The 19,908-nt window shown below is 64.9% G+C and overlaps 1 protein-coding gene across 2 annotated transcripts; it reads left to right on the forward strand.

Annotated features, from left to right (window-relative positions):
* Nucleotides 1-1,802: 1,802 nt before the first annotated feature.
* On the forward strand, nt 1,803-17,007 carry NCLN (nicalin). Of its 2 annotated transcripts, none has more exons than XM_057709881.1 (15): nt 1,803-2,182; nt 7,326-7,516; nt 7,605-7,749; nt 9,698-9,792; nt 10,685-10,765; nt 12,159-12,262; nt 13,229-13,317; nt 13,409-13,548; nt 13,764-13,942; nt 14,754-14,841; nt 14,927-14,965; nt 15,050-15,210; nt 16,511-16,564; nt 16,658-16,736; nt 16,861-17,007. In XM_057709881.1, exons 1-15 carry the CDS (start codon nt 1,999-2,001, stop codon nt 16,915-16,917), a joined length of 1,686 nt encoding a protein of 561 aa, XP_057565864.1. In that variant the 5' UTR covers nt 1,803-1,998; the 3' UTR covers nt 16,918-17,007. The 2 variants fall into 2 exon arrangements, with proteins under 2 accessions (XP_057565864.1, XP_057565863.1); XM_057709880.1 differs by having other exon boundaries at nt 1,836-2,182; nt 15,047-15,210.
* Nucleotides 17,008-19,908: the final 2,901 nt, after the last annotated feature.

Consider the following 19,908-nt stretch of genomic DNA (forward strand, 5'->3'; position numbering starts at 1 on the left):
GATTTGTTGAACTTCCCCATCTTACAGACAGAAAAACCAAGGCTCAGGAGAGGAGGCGGCATGGACAGCCAGCCCTAAGGTGCAAGCCTCGTTATCTGAGCCAAGTTCAGGCCCCTTTCTTGCTCTGTCTCTGGGTGGGTGAGTGTGTATGTGTGCGTGTGTGTGTGTTGCCTGTTCATAGCCTGGCCAAGAAGAGTGGGGGTAGATGGAGAAGCAGCGAATCAACATTTGCTGATTAAGATCATGTGGGCCAAAATTTCTCATCCCTTTCTCTGCCCTGCCAAGCCACCCCTGACACCTTGTGCCCAAGACCTTCCTGCAAAGGCCTGGGGATGGCCGGAAGCAGGGGACATAGCTCGGAGGGAGGGGCTGGTGTGTTGGGGTTCATGACTCATTTAATTCACTCACTCTTTCACTCAACCAATGTGTATCAGGTTCTATTCTGGGCACTGGGGTTGCAGCTATAAACAACCTGGCACCTGCCCACAGAAAGGTCACAGTTTGGTGAGGGTGACAAACGTCAAACTAAGATAAGTCCAGCATCATTTTGGTAAGGAGCTAGCCATGCAGAAAGCAGCAGGGGGCCCGCCAGTGTTCTGCAGGAACAGCAGAGGCAGCAGCTCTGAGGCTGCACCAGCTTGGTGCGTTCTAGTAATGCCAGTACTTATTGAGTGCTTCATGTATGCCTCATCCTTTCCAAGTGCATTCACATGGAGGACCTTATGGAATCCTCACACACCCCTGGGGAGCCAGGGAAGAGTGTTCGATTATTTATTATCATATTTGGCAGAGGAGGAAACGGAGGCTCAGAGAGGTGAAGCTACTTGCCCAAGGTCACACAGCTGGGAAGTGGAGGAGCTGGGACTTGAACCCACGCTGTTAATCAACACAGCTGCCACTTTTCACTTGGGACAGAAGGGAGGCCCACTTCCTTAGGTAACGGTATCAGAACCTGGGGGCCAGGGCTATGTGCTCTGCACCCTGTAGCCTAGGTCCCCCCATCTGTACAAGGGGTGTGGGTAACTGAGTAATGCCCGTAAGGTCCCTGACACTGAGACAATTGCGTTCTTAGGGTGGCCAGATTAGAAAATACAAATTTGGGACACCCAGAAAAATTTGAATTTCTGATGAACGAACAATTTTCCAGTATGAGTATATCCCAAATACAAATAAGCATAAGTAATTATACCACCAACTGCGGCACACCAGGCTGCGGACTACAAGTCCCATAGTCCATTGCGACATCCCTTTACGAACCTTCTGTCAGGATTTCTTGATTTTCTTTCATTCATTTATCCAAAAATTATATAAACCGTCCACTGTGTGCCAGGCCTTGTGTTTAGTTTTGGGGAATACATCAGTGCACAAGCAGACACAAGTCTTTGCCCTCATGGAGTTTAACATCTACACTCCTTGGGAATTTTAAGTGATTTTTCCCAGGCTTCTGCCAGGAAGACTTCAGCTCCCATGATCCCTTATGCTTGTTCAATGAGACTACAATTCCCAGGAGCCCTAGCGCACCAGGTAGGCCTCTCTTCCTTATACCCAAGTTTCTTCCGGGTCGGAAGGTCACGGCCTGCGCACCCTCTCACCCCTCCCACCTTCTCCCACAGCAAAGACAGGGTTTCAGTGAGTTCCACTGCTGATAGTCTTTTTTTTTTTTTTAAGTCTCCGTATTTTCTGGCTTGGAGTTCATGGGAAACTTCACTCAAACGGTCCACTATAGCTTCCTCCATCAGGGCGTAACAGAGCCGGCCTACAACGTCCAGGTGGCTCCGCGCGCGCCGCGAGGACTACAACTCCCAGCAGGCCGCGCGACGGGCGGGCGTCCCTCGGCGGTGCCCGCAGGACCCCGGAGTGGGCGCGGGCTGCCCGGAGCGGCGCCCGCAGGACCCCGGCGCCTACCCATGCCGAGGTGAGTCCGCGGGAACCGCCGCCGCCACCGCCGCCGCCGTCCCGTCCCCGTCGCCGCCCCGCGCGGCCCCGCCGCCGGCCAGGATGCTGGAGGAAGCGGGCGAGGTGCTGGAGAACATGCTGAAGGCGTCGTGCCTGCCGCTCGGCTTCATCGTCTTCCTGCCCGCCGTGCTGCTGCTCGTGGCGCCGCCGCTGCCCGCCGCCGACGCGGCGCACGAGTTCACCGTGTACCGCATGCAGCAGTACGACCTGCAGGGGCAGCCCTACGGTGCGTGGACCCGGGCCTCCCCGTGGGCTCCCGGCCTCCCCCGGCTCTGCCTCCCCGCTGGGCCCCTGACGCCCCGCGCAGCCTCTCCCCTCCCCGGGGCCCAGGCCTGTGCCGCCCGGGATGCTCCCTCCCTCGGTTCGGCCTCTGCTCCCCGGGCCCCAGGACCGGCCTGTCCCGCCTGTCCAGCGGGCGTCCAGCCCGCAGACCTCACTTGGGCCGCCAGACCCTTGCTCAAGCCCCAGGCAAGTGCGCGCCTCGGTACCTGGACCGACGTTAGGCCCCCTGCTCTCTCTGCCCAGTGCCCCAGGGACCCACCGCGCTGGCTCCCACAGCCCCCAGGTCCCGTCCCCGACAAGGGCTACCTGCTCCAGAACGCGGAGCTTCCTCCCGCCCTGAGGCGAAGCTGCCCCGGCCCCTGGGCTCCTGGGTCCCTTCTCTCTTTGATTCCCAGCTGGAACAGAGCCCCAGCCTTGGGCCGTGTTCATTTGGAGTGGAGCCTCCCAGCGCGGTTCTGCCGGGCCGAGCCGGCCAGCCCTGCACAGCCCTCGGCACCCTGATGTGCCTCGTCTAGTGCCCGAATTCTGCACCCGCTTCAGGGGCTTGAAAGCTATGATCGCTGACGCCAGCCTGGGCGCATGTCAGGGCCCATGTCTCCCCAGCTGCACCCTGGTCCCAGCTCCTGAGCCAGGTTCCTCAGCTAATCCTTCAGTGCCCTGTCTTTGGGATCTTGAAATCTCTCGGACCCCATGTCTTGCTCCCCGCTTTGGTGCATACCCACTCCTCGGCTTCCTGGGACCGCCCCCCCTTCTCCTTCTCCCTCCTCCCCAGGATTTCAGGCCCGGGGTGGATGCTCCAGCCCTGCCCCCTTATCTGTCAAAGTCTTGACTTCAGTGCCCAAGTCACTCTGAATTTCCCCCCCTTTCCCAAGCCTTGCTGTAGCTGGTATTCTAGAGCCTTCTGGCCTCTGGTTTCTCTTCCTTCGTGGTGTCTTAGGCCCCCGCAAGTCAGGGTCCCCCTGGTCCCACATCTCTGAGCCCTGGTTCTCTTGGACTAGCCTCTCTTGGAACATCAGGCCCAGCCTGAGCCCCCTGGACCCCCTGTCACTGCCAGGCCCTGGGGAATCCCCAGTATCTGGAGACTCCCCTCAGATTCCTCCTCACCCCAGAGTCGGGTCGTTTCTGTTTAGTGCAGTGGTTGTGAACCCAGGCGCCGTTGAACGATGGCTTTGGGCTGTCATGACTGGCAGGCTCCTGGCATTGCGGGGGTGGGGCCAGGGGTGCTGCCGTCCACCCACAGCGCCCAGGACGGCCTCTCCTAGAGGATGACGTGGGCCAGGTTGTCAGCAGTGCCGAGGGGGAGAACTCGGTTACAGTGATGACTCCAGGCCCGAGGCTCCTGACAAGTGGGGTGGAAGACCAGGAGCCCCTAACGTGTGGGTGGCTTGTCCATGTTGTCAGCACGCCCCCTGGAGAGAGGGTCTCGGCCGGTGCTGTAACAGGTGGCCTTTTGAGAGGTGGCTGGTGCAACAGCGGAAAGGGTTCTTTAGCGACTTTCGGCGTTTAATTGTAGTAAGCTCGGATAGCCACTTGCGACTCGTGGCTAGAGGATCCCGCAGTCCAGCAGGCCCAGATCCTAGAACTCTGCAGGTCAACGCGCCGGTCCTCCCCTCACCCCATCACTCCCCCATCCCATCTCACTGGGAGCCTTGCTGCAAGCTCCCCCAGCCAGCTCCACTCCGGACGCTTGGGCAGCTGTGATCCGGCAGCCTGGACGCCCCGGAGCCCCACACCGCCTGCTCCGTTCTGGCCTGCTGGCAGGTGTGGCCCCCTCTCCACACCCCAGGCAGGTGCCTCAGACCCGTGCCCTGACCCCAGAGCCCCTCTGCACCGTCTTCCTCGCTGGTCCTCGGGAACCTTCTCTCCTTTCTCCCCGCCCTCCTCCCCCTCCATTCCCTGGGTCCTCTGCCCCGACCCTGGTTTCCTTCTTGTTCTTTTCTCTGACCCAGTGTCTCCCCCCACACCACATACCCTCCTCCCCGGCCCCCATCTGTGTCGCTCCTGGTGAGAAACCCGAACGCTAAGTGGGCTCGGGGGTGAACGGAGGGGCCTGGCGGGGCGGCCACCCGTCAGCTCCGCTCGCCCATCTACACCCCCACCCTGGTCACACCAGGTGGCATCCCCCTTTGGCAGGGATGTGGGGTGCCCGCTGCGGCCTGGGGAGATGCTGGCAGGATAGTGGGTGCTGGGGGGTGTCCGTTGCCGGAGGGGAGGCCCCCGAGGGCCTGAGATGATGCCTGTTCTCCAGTGGCCGCGGGAAGGCCCAGTGGGGCAGAGGGACCCTGGCTCCCTGCTGGTTGCGGAGCCTCTGGGGGTTGGTCTGCTGGGTCACGGCCGATTGCGGTGTCCCCAGCGTCGTGCACACCCTCGGCTCCCACCTCCTGGTGCAACCCTTGCTCTGGGCCTCCTTTCCCAACTTCCTGTTCGCTCCTGTTGAGAAACAGGCGGGCAGGGTGCCAGGAAGGGGAGGTGTGTGCTCTTTGAGCTGGGGTGTGAGCCGGGCCCCCGGGTGTGACCCCCCCCCCCCGCCCCCCGAATGGACTCTGGCCTTCCTGGGTTGGGCCACTCGCGCCCATCCCGCTTGGTCCCCGCAGAAACGGCCCTGGGAGGTGGGCGGGGATGTGGGCACCCGCTCGGGGGCGGCCTCCCCCCCCCTTGCTGTAAATAAAGTTTTATTGGCACTCGGCCCCGTCCACTGGTTGGTGGCTTGGAGCTGCATAGGACCAGTGCCACCGTCAAGGAGAGAGGACTGGCCCTGGGCCCTGGGTAGAAAAGTTTGCGGCCCCCGTTCAGGTCTGGTCCCGTAGTAGGAACGAGCGGCTTCCATCCAGGTGTCCAGCGCCTGGACGCAGCGGTGACCGAGACCATGCTGGCTTCAGCCTCTCACCGGCAGAGATGGTCTCTGCTCTTGGGACGCTCAGCCTCTGGGGGCAGTAGGGGGGCTGGCGTCCACCTGGCTCTGTTCTCACCCCCTCCCTCCCTTCTCTGGCCTCGTTCCCTCCCTCTGGAAAGTGGGTCACAGTAGGCGCCACAGGCCACTCCGTGTCCCCACCTCAAGGTGACATCCGAGCCGCCCCGGGAGGCTGTGGCCCCTGGGAGGCTGCAGCCGGACAGGTGGGGTGCAGGGGAGGGGCCTGCCCGGCATTCCCAGAGCTTCAAGGGCTCTTGAAGGTCTTTGCCGCCCTGCCCTGCCAGGCCCTTTGTGGCTTCCATGTTGCCCTAAAGCAGCAGAGAGGCCTCGGAGGGGCAGGGAGAGGCGCGGAGCCGCCAGCCCGGGGCACACAGCCCAGCTTCGCTCCTGGGCCACGGATCCCTGCCCAGGAGACGGCCCTGCCCCTTCCCACCTGGGATGCTGTCCCTTTTGTGTTCTGCTGGGCCCCTCCCTCCGACCCGCCCTCAGGATGAGCTGCAGAAAGCGACCCTTCTCCCGATGGTGCATTCCTGGAAAGCGGAGGTGGGGGCCCTCGCTCCTGGCCCCAAGCCTGAGGCTTCATGTGGGCCTGGTGCATCCCTGAGGACACAGGGGTCACCTTGCCCAGCAGCCTCGACCTCTGGGCAGCGCGCTCTGGCTCCCGCGGGGAAGCAGACCTGTTTCCCTGCGTTGTTATTTTGACACGCACTGTGGGGGTCTCAAACTGGAAGCGCTAAGGGCCACGTGCCCCCCCCCCCCCCGCGCCCCTCAGTGCAGCAGGGGTTTGTTTGCTCCCTTGGCATGTCCTGGGTCAGCTTGGGGCGTGTGAGATGTTTGGGACTCGCCGTGTGCCTCTGTCACCTGGGCAGCCTGACCTAAGAATCTGGATTTCCGGCAGCATCTTCTGGGGGCCTTCTTGAGTGCCCTTGCCCAGCAGCCCAGGGGGGACAGCTGGCCCCGAGGGCCCGCCGCTGAGGGCTGTGCACCCAGACCTTGCAGCCTCTCCCTTCTGCTCAGGTGGGGCGGGGTCAGCTGCCTGGAAGAAGCTTGTGAGTGGGGCGGGGTCCGAGTCCGGAAGCAGCCTCTCTCTCCCTCCCTGATTCTCTGGGTCTTTCTTGAGCTCCCAGAGGAGGAAAACCCGGGTGGCCCTGCCTCCAGGGGACACCAGGCCATGTCTGGGGTCATCTGTGGTTACCATGACTGGGGGACTCCTGGCATGGGGAGGGGGGGCCGGGGAGGCTGCCCCACACCCCTCAGTGCCCGGGACAGCCCCCGGGGAACAGTGCGGCCCTGACTGTGGAAGGAGGTGGACAAACCCTGGCACGTTCCTTCCCCAGGGACCTTGGGGAGGCCGGGCGTCCTTCATTCCCTGTTCTGAGCCCGCTGGGCTGGCTGTTTGCAGGCGATGCGGGGTTTACAGTGTGGTGAACGAGGTTGCTGCCCCTGGAACCCCCAGGCTGGTTAGGGGACTGGGTATCAAGTGAACACCCTGTGCGGTACTGATGCCCCCCGGGGACTCAGACAAGGCGGTACTGATGCCCCCCGGGGACTCAGACAAGGCGGTACTGATGCCCTCCGGGGACTCAGACAAGGCCGGGTTAGAGCCGTGGAGGGGAGGGGCCTGGCCTGGAGAGGGCAGTACGGGGGGGGCCTCTGCTCAGGTCCGCCAGGGCAGGGTTGGGGTTTGCCCCGGGGCATTGGGAACCATGAGGGGCAGCCCTGTGGCCTGGCGGCCCCCTCTGCTGGGGACTGGACCCTGGAGCGGGTGCTGGGGGCTGTGCTGGGGGTCTCCTGACGACCTGGGCAGGGCACAAGGCCCGGCATTGGGTCCCGGGGCCGCGGGGAACCCACCGGAGAAGGGCTGGGGAGCAGGACCGGCCGGGTGCCGATCCCCCGCACTCCTGCTGATGGTCCTGCCTCCTGGATGGGTGGCCTGGGGGGACACCGGCCGCCTCCTGAGCTGCGGCGGGGGCACAGGGATGGGGGGAGCACCTTGCCCAGCCCAGCGGGCCGCCCGCGCATCCTGGCGGTGGGGACCTGGTCTAGGAGGGGGGCGGGGGGGTCCGGGGAGAAGGGTCTGAGTGTCCGTTGGGTTCTCGGGAAGGCCCCGCGGGCCCCTGGGGCTGGGGCGGGCAGGCGGGGTCCGGGCGGCGCGCTGAGGGACCCCTGCCCGCAGGCACGCGGAACGCGGTGCTCAACACGGAGGCGCGCACCATCGACGCGGACGTGCTGAGCCGGCGCTGCGTGCTCATGCGGCTGCTGGACTTCTCGTACGAGCGCTACCAGCGCGCCCTGCGCCAGTCGGCCGGCGCCGTGGTCATCATCCTGCCGCGGGCCATGGCCGCGGTGCCGCAGGACGTCATCCGGGTGAGGCCCGCCCCGCCGGCTCCGTGCGGCCCGGCCCAGCCCCGGGGCCCCCGGCCGGAAGCCGCCTGAACGCCTGTCTCTCCCGCAGCAATTCATGGAGATCGAGCCCGAGATGCTGGCCATGGAGACCATCGTCCCCGTGTACTTCGCGGTGGAGGACGACGCCCTGCTGTCCATCTACGAGCAGACGCAGGCTGCGTCCGCCTCCCAGGGCTCCGCCTCTGCCGCCGAAGGTGGGCTCGGGCTGCGGGGCGGGGCGGGGGGCGCCGTGTCCGGGACCCCCTCTGCCAGAGAGCGGGGCGTCCGTCCCTCATGCTCTACAGTGGAGGCGCCGGACCCGTCCCACCACCTGCTCCCCTGCCAGCAAAAGTGTGAGATCCCCTCACTTGGAGGGAGGTGTTGCCTGTCTTCAGCCTCCGGATGGTTAATGGAAGACGGGCATCTCCGGTTTTCTGTGTCCCTTCCACCTGCCGAGTAAATTGCTGGTGTCACCATCTTGCTCGCGTAGGTCAGGGCGGGTGAGCAGCCCTCTTGGATGACAGGTTTCCTCCCACCGGTGGGTGCGCTGGGGGACGCCGCAGTGCCCTTGGTGGCCGGGAGCTCTGCGGTTTCACCTCTCCGGGGACCACTGCGCAGAGTGAACGAGCAAAAGTAGGCAAAGAAATCAGCCAGAAGGATCAAATCGCAGGTGTAGGAGAAGGAAGACGGTCCGCAGAGCCGGCGGGGGTGGGTGAGGCTGGCAGGTTTGTCCACACGGTGGACTCGCCCAGCTTCTCAGGGAGGCAGTTTGTCAATACGTATTTAAGCTGTGAAGGAAGGGTCGTTCCTCCTGGCCAGATTATTAGCTGCGTGGACGCTAGCCCGGGGGGTGGCAGGCTGTGGCCCTCGGCGGCGTGTGCGTGTAACGTTTTCTCGGCACACAGCCAGCGTTACACGCAGCTGTGGCAGCTTTCAGGCTGTAGCTGCAGCGTCGTGTGGCTGTAACAGACCGTCTGGTCCACAGAGCTGAAAATTTCGACTCTCGAGAGCTTTACAGAGAACGTTTGCCACCCCCTGGCCTGGATTAAAGTCTGGACAGTGGCCATCAGCATTGTGGCAGCGCAAGAGCAAGGTTTTGGGAAGACCCAAATTTCTAGTTAGAACGGAAGGGAGGAGGAGTCAGCTACTTGGACTATTATGCAGCTGTTAAGAAATGACATCGGGGTAGACTTTTTAGTGGTGTGGGAAAGTGCTTATGTTACATTGGTTAGTGGGAAAAACAGGATATAAGAACAGAGATCCGGATCACACCACTTTCTTAGGAGCAGCCTGTTTGTTTGGGGATAACCTTAAGATTTGGAAGAAGTTGCAAACGTACTACAGTTCCCGAGGGGCAGCCTCCTGCCAGCTCCCCAGTGATGACACCTCCCGTGCCCGTCACGATTGTGGTTTTTGTTGTTGTTTGTTTTTTGGCCACACTGCGTGGCGTGCGGGATCTTAGTTCCCTGAGCAGGGATTGAACCTGGGCCCTCGGCAGTGAGAGCACAGAGTCCTAACCACGGGACCGCCAGGGAGTTGCCACGATCGTGTTTGTAAATGTGTGAAGAACAGGGGGGCTTGAGACAGGGTGAGCTCAAGGGCGTTTCAGGGCCGCCCCTGCCCCTGGTGAAGAGGCGGCGTCCACGGTGGACCGCTGGCTCACGTGGAGCAGGCAGGCACCACCTCACCTCGGTTCAGGAGAGAGTGGAACTTTCATTTTTACAAAACTTTGGGTTCTCACGCCATCTCCGCTTTTGGGCTGGGCTGGAGGATCGCGGGCCTTCTGACGGGAAACTCCTGTTTCTGGGTCCCTGCTGAAGCGATCCTTGGGAAGCTGGGTCAGAGGTCGTGTACGCGCCTCAGTGATGTTGGCATGGGCCCCGACGGCCCTGCAGAGCAAGGGCGCGCACATGCACTCCCCGCCAGCCTGCGTGGGGTCCGGGTGGCTGTTTCACCAGCTTTTATCCTGGACACCCAGGTTCTTCCCTGTGTCCAGTCACTGGGTTGTGTCCTAGTCCGTGTGGTCAGTTCTGCGCTTGCTCAGACCGAACCCCTGGGGCCTGGGGTGCTGGGGTGGCGAGGATGCCTGCTCTGGTCCTGGAAGCCCCAGGCCGCCGTCGCGCAGCCCTGGGGCTCACCTGACCCTCCCGCCCCCGCCCTCAGTGCTGCTCCACACCGCCACCGCCAACGGCTTCCAGATGGTCACCAGCGGGGTGCAGAGCAAGGCCGTGAGCGACTGGCTCATCACCAGCGTGGAGGTGAGTGCCCGGCGCCGCACCGCCCGGCCCGGCTAGAGGGAGCCTCTGGCTGGGAAACCGGGTCAGGTGGCCTCCGCCTGCTCCGTGGAGAGGTGGGGCCCCCAGCCCCGCCAGCCACACCGCCTCCCTGCCCCCGCCTTGTGCCACCGCAGGGCCTTTGCCCTGGCCGCCCCACGCCCGCCTCCCTGAGAGCCCCTTTCCCTCGTGGAACCTCTGGCTGAGCTGGGAGAGGGCAGAGCTCGGGGCGGCCATTAAACCCACATGTGGACGAGCCCAGCCTCTCACCTCCCAGCGGGAGGGCGTGGGCAGGCGTCCAGGCCAGAGCAAGCACCAGTCCCCCGCTCCCAGGCTCCCCACGAGGGTCAGCTCCACAGGCAGTTGTGGGGTTGTCTTGCCGCACGCCCGCACCCCCAAAGGCTGCACCGGTTTTGTCCTCCTCCCCCACAAGGACGCCTCAGCTGGGCCTTGCAGAGCTGCCCTCTGTCCAGAGTCAGGGACGCGGGCCCTCAGCACGTGCTGCCCCAGCCGGGCACCCACGGGCCGTGCTCCCGACAGGTTGTCTTTCCCGACTGTTCCCTGTTGGACTTGAGCGGGGGCCCATTTGCACAGGAGGACCCTGGCCAGGGCGCCGGACCCCGACCCCCTGCCAGATTCTCCTGGGCTGTCATGACTGTGCCGTGTCTTCCGTCAGCAGAGCTCGGCCTTTGAAGGGTGGGCCTGGTTTCCCAGTGGCCAAGTCTGGCCCCCGCCTGTTTCTGAAAATAAAGTTTTATTGTCGCACAGACACGCCCACTGGTCCCCGTTTGCAGCCGGCAAAGCTGAGAACACTGCTCCCGGGTGGGGGTGGCCGCTGCCTCTGGCTGGCAGGCCCTTCACGCCCGTGTCTCTGCAGGGGCGGCTGACCGGGCTGGGCGGAGAGGACCTGCCTACCATCGTCATCGTGGCCCACTACGACGCCTTCGGGGTGGCCCCGGTACGTCCGCGCCCTCGCTGGGGGCCCTGTAGGCGTTCCCTCGGGGCCCGTGAACACCCTGCGGGGCGGGAGTCATCGTGGAGCTTCACTCCTCCAAAGCGAGACAGGACAGCGCGTGTGAGGTGTGGTCCCCAGGGAGGCTTATGGGACCCAGACCGGGGGTCTCTCTGGGGGCCGGTCACGCAGGTGCCTCTGCCCAGCCGAGACCCCAGACTCCAGGAGGAGGGCAGGTGTCTGTGTGGACCCCGGCTGTGCGCAGACAGTGTCGGGACAGGGAGCCCTCGACGTCCAGTTCCACACGCCCCCGGGGCTGGCCTGGCGAGCGGCCCTTGGCTGCAGGCCCCCAGGGACTGTGCTCTCAGAGCCCCCCGCGCGGTGGCGTGGGAGGTGCACATTGGAGAACCAACAACCAGTTGCCCCAGACGGTGGTGGGAGGGCCTGCAGCCTGGCGCGCGTCCGTGACCGTGCCTTGGGGGCCACCCCACCTGGGAGGCCAGGGCTGTCCTTGAGGACGCCAGGACCACCCGGGGCCCCAAGGCCGGCCCTGGGCCGTCAGCGCAGAGCTGCCTTCTCACCCTTTTCATTGTCCATCCTCACGGAGCCTCTTCAGACACCTTTGTCCTAATTTTCCCGTTCCTGTGAAATTTTTTAAAATATTTGAGATGTGCTTCCCGTAACATGAAATCCATGCTTTTAGAGCATACAATTGAGAGGTTTTTAGTGAATTCACAGAGTTGTGTAGACATCACTGCTGTCTACTTCCAGAGCATTCCATCACCCAAAATAAACCCCGTCCCCATCAAGTCACCCCACCCCCTCCCTGACAGCCAGGAAGCCACTGTCTGAGCCTGTGGCTCTGCCTGTTCTGGGCGTTTCCCACCCGTGGAGTCACACGCTGTGTGTCCTTCCGTGTGTGGCTTCCCTCACTGAGCACCGTGTTGACCCCTCCCCACGAGCGTCAGTGCTGTCACACACTGCGTGTCAGCTTCTACCCTGATTGTGGGAGGGTCCCAAGCCCGTGGAAACAACCCAATTTTTTTATCCCCAAGAACCAGTTGTTCCTGGTTGGGAATGTCGCCATAGATTGTAGGACCCAGATGCGTGGTGGAGGGCAGCAGAAGGCTGGTGGTCCAGCTGGAGGGAGCCCCGCACAGGGTGGGGGCGTGAGGGCCCCAGGGCAGATGCCGAGGCCGGACAGAGGCTGCTGTGGGGCGGGGAGGGGTGCACGGAGGGGTCTGGGGTTTGGGCAGCAGAGGGGAGTGGTCCCAGCTCCACCGGAGACATGGACCAGAGGCAAGATCGGGGCAGTTGAGGGTGGGCAGGCGCCTGGGTGGGGGCGTGAGGTGCTGCGCGTGGACGTGGGGTGACCTCCGCCTCCTCTCCCTGCCCGCAGTGGCTGTCTCACGGTGCAGACTCCAACGGGAGCGGCATCTCCGTGCTGCTGGAGCTCGCCCGCCTCTTCTCCAGGCTCTACACCTACAAGCGCACCCACGCCGCGTAAGTGACGGGGGCAGTAGCCGGGGGCGGGTTGGTCCTGACCCGGGAATCCCAGTGTCTGCCCACTGAGCCCAGCTCCTCCCAGGTCCACCCCTGGGAATCCCCCCCCAGGAAGCCCGGCTGTGCCTGCTCCCCGGGGGCTGGGATGCTTCCAGCTGAGAGACGCAGAAACACCCGAGAAACAGTGGCTTAAACTAGCATCTCCCCGTCTCGGTGCCGGGCACGGCCAGTCACTCGAGGGGGCACTCGTCCGCTCACCGTGCTGCCCTGGGACAGCAAGGGCCCAGTGACACGCGAGTCTCCCCCAGCTGCTGCGCCAGTCCCCACGCACGCAGGCGGCGCGAGCTGCAGGGGCGCTCACGTTGCAGGGGTGGGGGGCGGGCAGGGGGAGGGTGAGATCAGGGTGTCCGCAGGGCCCTGCCCCCTCCTGAAACCCCAGGGGAGGGTCCTTCCTGCCGCCAGTTTCCAGCAGTGATGGAGGTCCTCGGCTGCGCCCTCACTCAGTCTCCTCTTCCTCTGGGTGTCTCTTTTCTCCTATGAGGACTACCGTGGCCATGGTGGGATGGATGGGGCTGGGTAGGGGGGCGCAGGGACAGGGTCCTTCATGACACCCCGGCTCAGTCCTGCTCGAGGGAGGCGGTGCTGAGTCACTTTCTATCCCCTGGTTGGTCCACCCAGTGTCTCCTGGCTTTAAGAGCTCAGAGAAGCCTCTGAAGCCGTGCTTTTCACCCGGGGAGCAACTGCCCCCAGGGGACACTGGGTGATGTCTGGGGACATCTGTGGTCGTCACGACTCGGGGGCTTCTGGCCCAGCATCTCAGCGCCCAGGGCTCCCTGATGTCAGAGCCTGGATGGGGAGATCCTGCCCCCAGGGCTGGTCGGGTTTTGTATTTGGGGGAGATCCCCTTCTCCTTGTCGGAGGCCTGGACTCTCACCTGTCCACGCTGTCACCCCCTCCTCCCGCCAGGTACAACCTCCTGTTCTTCGCTTCTGGAGGAGGAAAGTTTAACTACCAGGGCACCAAGCGCTGGCTGGAAGACAACCTGGACCACACAGGTGAGCGGAGCGGCCCCGGTGGGTGGCTGGGGTGGGGTCCGGGTCCCTGGACCGCCCCCTACCGCCGCCCACCAGCCCTCACTGCCCGCAGATTCCAGCCTGCTCCAGGACAATGTGGCCTTCGTCCTCTGCCTGGACACTGTGGGCCGGGGGGACAGCCTGCACCTGCACGTGTCCAAGCCACCCAGGGAGGGGACGCTGCAGCACGCCTTCCTGCGGGAGCTGGAGACGGTAGGCGCTGCGCCAGGGGCCAGGCTGGGACATGGGGGCTTACCTGAGCATGAGGTGGGTTTCCTGGGGGGCAGGTGGGCTTCTGCCCGGGTTCCGGCAGCAGGAGGCTCAGGGGGGACTTGGGATCTACCAGGCGTGGGGGCCACCTCCGTAGACGGGCGGGGCTGGGGTGTGGCCCGCAGGCGCCGGGTGGAGCCTGATGGCGCCCCTCGCAGGTGGCCGCCCACCAGTTCCCCGAGGTGCGCTTCTCCATGGTGCACAAGAAGATCAACCTGGCGGAGGACATGCTGGCCTGGGAGCACGAGCGCTTCGCCATCCGCCGGCTGCCCGCCTTCACCCTGTCCCGCCTGCAGAGTCCCCGCGGCGGCCAGCGCACCAGCATCATGGATGTGCGGTGAGCGCCGCCGCCGGGCCCGGGGGGGCCATCTGGAGGAGGTGGCGCCGGAACCCAGGGGCGTGAGCCAGGACAAGGGTGCTGCTTGGTGGAGGAAGACTCGTGGGGGAGGCGGGGGCAGGGAGAGCCAGCGGCCCCCCCACCCGCCTCCTGGGTGCTCCCACCCCACGCGCACTCGCACAGGGGTCAGGCTGTGTGGCCTCTGAGGCTCCTCTCCCGTGTTGCCGGCAGGCCTCGGAGCCCCTGGGCTCGTGGCCGCGCCACTGTCCCCACCTCCGTGGTCACGTGGCCTCTCCCTGTGCCTGTGTCCAAATTCCCCTCCTTATAGGAGCGCCAGCTGTGAGATTTTGGGCCCTCCGACTCCACCGCGACCACATCTTAACTAGCTGTCACGTCTGTGGAGACCTGCCCCTGCTTCCACATCGGGTCCCTTTCCCGGGTTCTGGGTGGGCATGAATTGGGGGACCCTGTTGTCCCCACTGCAGGGCGTTACATCAGCTCCGCCTTGCGAGCCCGTGGAGGCAGGTGTCTTGACCTCCCCCAAGGTCCAGGGGAGGAGACAGGCCCGCAGCCATCCAGTCACTGAGGCGGACGCGCCTCCGCAGGGCTCGGGCTCGGTCTGGGTGCCCGGGGCAGCCCCATAGGGGGCGGGCCTGGCCCAGAGAGGAGCCCGCCGTGGGGGGTGGCACCCGTCCGCCAGGGAGGCTGTCACTCTTCTGGTCTTTATCTGGCCTGAGATCGTTCTCGGTGTTCAGTGACCGTAAGTGACGCCAGTTCCGAGTATGTCTGTTTTTAAAATCTGTCCTCAAAGGTCCCGGGTTGACTCGAAAACCCTGACCCGAAACACGAGGCTCATCGCCGAGGCCCTGACCCGCGTCATCTACAACCTGACGGAGAAGGTGAGCCCCTGCCCGCCCGCCGGAGAGCTCCCCGCCCGGCCACCAGCAGGTCTGGCCTCAGCCCCGTGCCCCCCTCTCTTCGCAGGGGACGCCCCCGGACATGCCGGTCTTCACGGAGCAGATGGTAACGGCCGGGTGGGTGGGTGGACGGGCACGAGGGTGGGCGGTGGGCAGGGGTCCCGTGACCACGGCCGCGTCCCCGCAGCAGATCCAGCAGGAGCAGCTGGACTCGGTGATGGACTGGCTGACCACGCAGCCGCGGGCCGCGCAGCTGGTGGACAAGGACGGCACGTTCCTCAGCACCCTGGAGCACTACCTCAGCCGCTACCTGAAGGAGGTCAAGCCGCACCACGTCAAGGCCGACAAGCGGTGAGGCCGCGCGCCAGCCCCTGGCCAGCCCTCCAGCCCCCCAGCCAGCCAGCCCCCCAGCCCCCCAGCCAGCCAGCGGGTGGGCTCTTCTAGGGTCTCCGTCCGCCCGGGGCCAGTGGCGCAAACAGAAACATGGGGCGCAAAATAACACGATAAGTGAGACGCGCAGGCGCCCTGTTAAATGAGTTCCAGGTGAACCCCAGGTTGTCTCAGCATCAGTGTCTGGGACCCCCTCATCCTGAGAGCTTGTTTCTTTATCTGCAAAGCCCTGTGTTTATTTTGGTTTTAGTTTGTTTGGCCACATCGTGTGGCCTGCAGGATCTTAGCTCCCCGACCAGGGGTTGAACCTGGGCCCCCTCCAGTGGGACCGCCAGGGAAGTCCCTGAAGCCCATGCTCTATCTGGCGGTCCTGTACCCCCCACGCACCCTCTGTGGCCTCGGGGGACCCGTCCCCCAGGTCCCCTCCTGCCCTCGGGTTGCTCTTCCCCGCTGCACGCCTCCTAGGTTTTGTCTTCTGTCTCTTCGACGCTCTCAAGCTCCCTGGTTGGGCTGAGTGAGGAGCGAGGAGGGGAGTGTGGGGGATCCACAGGCAGGAGGAGCTCTTGAGCAGAAGAAACAGGCTCAGAGCGAACCCACGGTAATGGAGCTGGGGCCTCCGATTCCTAGGCTGTGGTTCTCTCTCTACAGAAACGCTTCCCAGACCAGAAAATGTCCACGGTTACCACACTTTGTTTTTAGAGAGTACTTTTTTTTTTTAAAGGAGACAGCATCTGTGGGGTTTTTTTAATATATACAAATTCATTGTATTTATTTATTGGCTGCGTTGGGTCTCCATTGCTGCACACGGGCCTTCCCGAGTTGCAGCGAGTGGGGGCTCCTCCTCATTGCGGTGCATGGGCTTCTCGTTGCGGTGGCTTCTCTTGTTGTGCAGCACAGGCTCTAGCTGTGCGGACTTTACTCGTGGTACATGGGCTCAGTAGTTGTGGCTCACAGGCTTCGTTGCTCCGTGGCATGTGGGATCTTCCTGGACCAGGGCTTGAACCCGTGTCCCCTGCATTGGCAGGTGGATTCTTAACCACTGTACCACCAGGGATGTCCAAGAGAAGTACACGTTGACATCCCAGAAAGCAATAGGAAAGACGTTAGTTCAGAGCAAGGGACAGTCCTTCCCCGAGAGGGATGGTGGCAGCCTCGTGCAGACACACAGCTGGGGTGGCCCTCCCTGCCATGTTCCTGGGCTGGTGGGACCTCCGTGGTCCTGCTGTCCACTGAGCCTGCTGAGAAAGCGCTCTCTCGCCAGGGATCCTGAGTTTGTCTTCTATGACCAGCTGAAGCAGGTGATGAATGCCTACAGGTGAGCACCCGGGGTCTCTACCCAGGGGACTGGGTCCTTGGCACAGCCGGGGAGCAGCCGGCTGACGGCCCCTGCCGCCCCCGCCCCCACCAGGGTCAAGCCGGCCGTCTTCGACCTGCTCCTGGCCCTGTGCATCGGCGCCTACCTCGGGATGGCCTACACGGCGGTCCAGGTGAGCAGGGGGCTGGTGAGGGGCGCGGCGAGGCCTCGGGGAAGACCCCTCGGGCGGCCCTCGGGCCTGCCTTCCTGTTGGTGGGGTTGCCCCGACCTCACTGGAGCCCTCCCGCCGCCCCCAGCACTTCGACCTCCTGTACAAAACAGTTCAGAGACTGCTGAAGGCCAAGACGCAGTGACCGCCGCCCCGTGCCGGCAGGAGGGCAGGGCCTCACCCCTCGGCGGCCGAAACCCTGAATTACAGAGCTTTTCCGTGTTGCTCTGGAGGACTTGGGGGCTTCTTTCTCTTTGTTGTCCTTCGAGTGCCCTTGGAGGAGCGCTGGCCGAGGTCTGAGGCCAGGCCTGGACTCGGGGACAAACGCGTGGATGAGCCCTGGCCCTGGCGTCGGCCGCGTGGCCCTCGGGGCACATAAGCCGCTCCAGGAAAGATGACGCGGCCCAGCACAGCCTCCGCCTCACGCCTGCCCGTGACGCTGACCGTGGACCTGGCGGTCGCAGGCCAAGGGAGTCGGGGCCAGGCCACCCGCGCGCTGGCTCTGCGCCTGACCTCGGCGCTGTCCCCACGCCCCCTGGCAACCCCGGGACGGCCCTGCCTCCCCTCTGGAGAGGGCGGAGCCGCCTGTGGCTCTCCGGGTCCCGGCCCCTCCCGCACAGCCTCGTGCCCCCACCCCAGCCGGGCCGAGGGGAGCCCGCTCGGGGTGGCCCTGGGACGTGACTCGCCTGAGCCCCCGCGGGCGGCTGGCGCCCTGAACACCCGGCAGCCTCCCCCATCGGCCCTCGCTGCTCACCCTGCTTCACTGCCCCCGCCCCTCCTGCCCCCGCCCCGGGCCTCTGGGGCTCCGCGCTCAGCCTGTCCCCCTGCGGAGCCCCCCGGGCGGCGGGGCGGCCCCGATGCGCCTTTCCCTGGGCCTCGGTCTCCTCCTCTGCCAGGAGGAGGATGCACTCGGGGGGAGCGGGCGCCCCCATGCCCAGGGGGAGACGTGAGCTCGGGAGCAGCTCTTCCCGGGACCCGTGAGCCCCACAGACCAGGTCCCTGGGGGCCCGAGCCGCTCAGCGGGGGTGGGAGGGGACGGGGAGCAGGGCTGGGACTGACCTCAGGGAGACCCAGGTGGACCCATTCACTAGCAATATAATGAGTTAAGTGTTGCGTGCGGGCGCCAGGGTCCCCCGGCTACGGGGGGGCTCGCGCACCTTCCAGATTGGAGGGCGGGGGGGGAGGGGGCGGCAGGGCTGACTCCCTGCCGCGCTGCCCACCGCTCCCTGGAGGCAGCAGACTCCTCGGGCCTGCGCCTGCGGTGCGGCTGGCCATCCGTCGGGCCTTGGGGGGGCAGGCGTGGGGGTCCTCTGCCTCGTCCCTCCCTCTCCTCCCTGCCTGCCGGCCCGTCTGCCCCAGAGACTGTTTACCGAGTGCCTGGCCGCCTGGGGGGCGGGCGCGGGCCGGCCCACCCTCCCCCGCGCGCGCGTGTGCGAGCCGTGGCCGGGCCGTGGCCGCCGCGCGGCTGCCCTTCCTCCCCAGGGCGCGTGGTCAGGACGGCGGACAGGTCGGCGCTCAGGCTGCTTGCGGGGCGCGGCCGGACGACCAGAAATAAAGCCATAACGAACGATAGCCTCGCGTGTCCGCCGGGGGCCGGGGCCGGGGTGCAGGGGTCGGTGCTTCCCACCTGCCCGTGGTTTGCTTCTCGCGGGGGGCGGGGGGCCGGGGGCCCGGTATAGAGAGCGGGGTCGGCATCCTTCCTGCCCCCAGCGGAGACCACCCCGCCCCCGCCCCCGCCCCCGTGCAAGATGGGGGTGGAAACCAGCTCGGAGCTGACGGGCCGTGGAGCGTGTTCACGTCCTGCGAGCAGCAGGGATCTGTGGTGTCCCAGCTCTGGAGGCTGCGAGGCCCAGGACCCTGGGTCTCCGCGTCGCGTGGCCGTCTCTCCTGTCTTATCTCGTAAGGACGCGTCTTTGGGTTTAGGGCCCGTCCCACTCCTGCACGACCGCAGGCCAGCTCGTTACACCTGCAGAGGCCCTATGTCCCCGTAACGCCACAGCCCGAAGTCCTGCGGGGACATGAATTCTGAGGGACATCACCCAGCCTGATGGGGGGGTGCGATGGCTGTGTGAAGGCCACGCCCACTGGCCAGCCCCCCCAGCCCCAGATCGGGCTCGGTCCCCAGTGACCAGTGCAGCTCAGCGGTGGGGTTCCGTGGGGCTCCCTGCTCTGGGCCTGCGAGCTCCTGAGGGTCCACGTGCTTCCCTGACCCCACGGGGGCGGACCGCTGAGGGGCTTGTCCCTGTCGGCTTCTGCCTGGCGCGTCCAGTTCTCTGCATTCCACAGACGTTCGCTGAGCACCTGTGTGTCAGGCTCCGCGCCACGGGGGCTTGGCCTTGAGCGAAGCCCTGCCCTGGGGAGCTTGGGTTCTGGGGGTGGGGGTGGACACACTGAGATGTGTGGTGCGGGGAGGGGAAGCCACGGGGCGGTAGGCAGTGCAGAGGGTGCAATTTGGACGCAGCATTGGGGGAGCCAAGGAAGAGGGCTGCAAAGGCCTTTACCCCAGGGAGAGGGGACCCTGGGGGGCTGTGAGCAGAGGAGGGGCAGGGCCTGACTCAGGTGCTGACACCGGCACCCTCTGGTGGCTGTTGCTGGGAGGAGACTGGGGGCAAGGGGGGGGCGCGCCAGGTGCAGGGGACTGTGCTGGTCCGGGAGGGGGCACAGGAGGGGAGGAGGGGGCACAGGAGGGGCGGAGGGGGCTGGGTTCCCCGAGCCCAGAGGAGGGGCCAGAAGGGTGCTCCTGGGACCATGCGGGCCAGACCGCCGGGGGCTGCCCAAGTTTCCTTAGTGACGCCCGACGTCAGGGTCAGGGTCAGGGTCACTGCCGCCTCTTCTCAGGGCCTCCTCTCCTCCCCCTGCCCCCCACCCCCACCCTGAGGCTGGAAGGTGGCTCTGGCCCCAGCATCGACTCAGAGATAGCCACCATCTACGTGCTGGTGTCTTCTCATCCTGTACCCCCGGGTACGCGGGTGTGTGTACACGTATGTACGTGAAACCTCGTTCTGGAAATGAGGTTCGTGTGTAAAAACGGTTTACGTGTTCCCCCTCCCCCCGTAGGCACAGTGGACAGGCAGTGAGCGGTGCACATACGTGCACCCACGAAACCATCGCCACGTGGAGGGGATGGTGTACGCGT

The sequence above is a fragment of the Hippopotamus amphibius genome, chromosome 15 (assembly GCF_030028045.1).
Source record: "Hippopotamus amphibius kiboko isolate mHipAmp2 chromosome 15, mHipAmp2.hap2, whole genome shotgun sequence".
Taxonomy (NCBI): Eukaryota; Metazoa; Chordata; class Mammalia; order Artiodactyla; family Hippopotamidae; genus Hippopotamus; species Hippopotamus amphibius.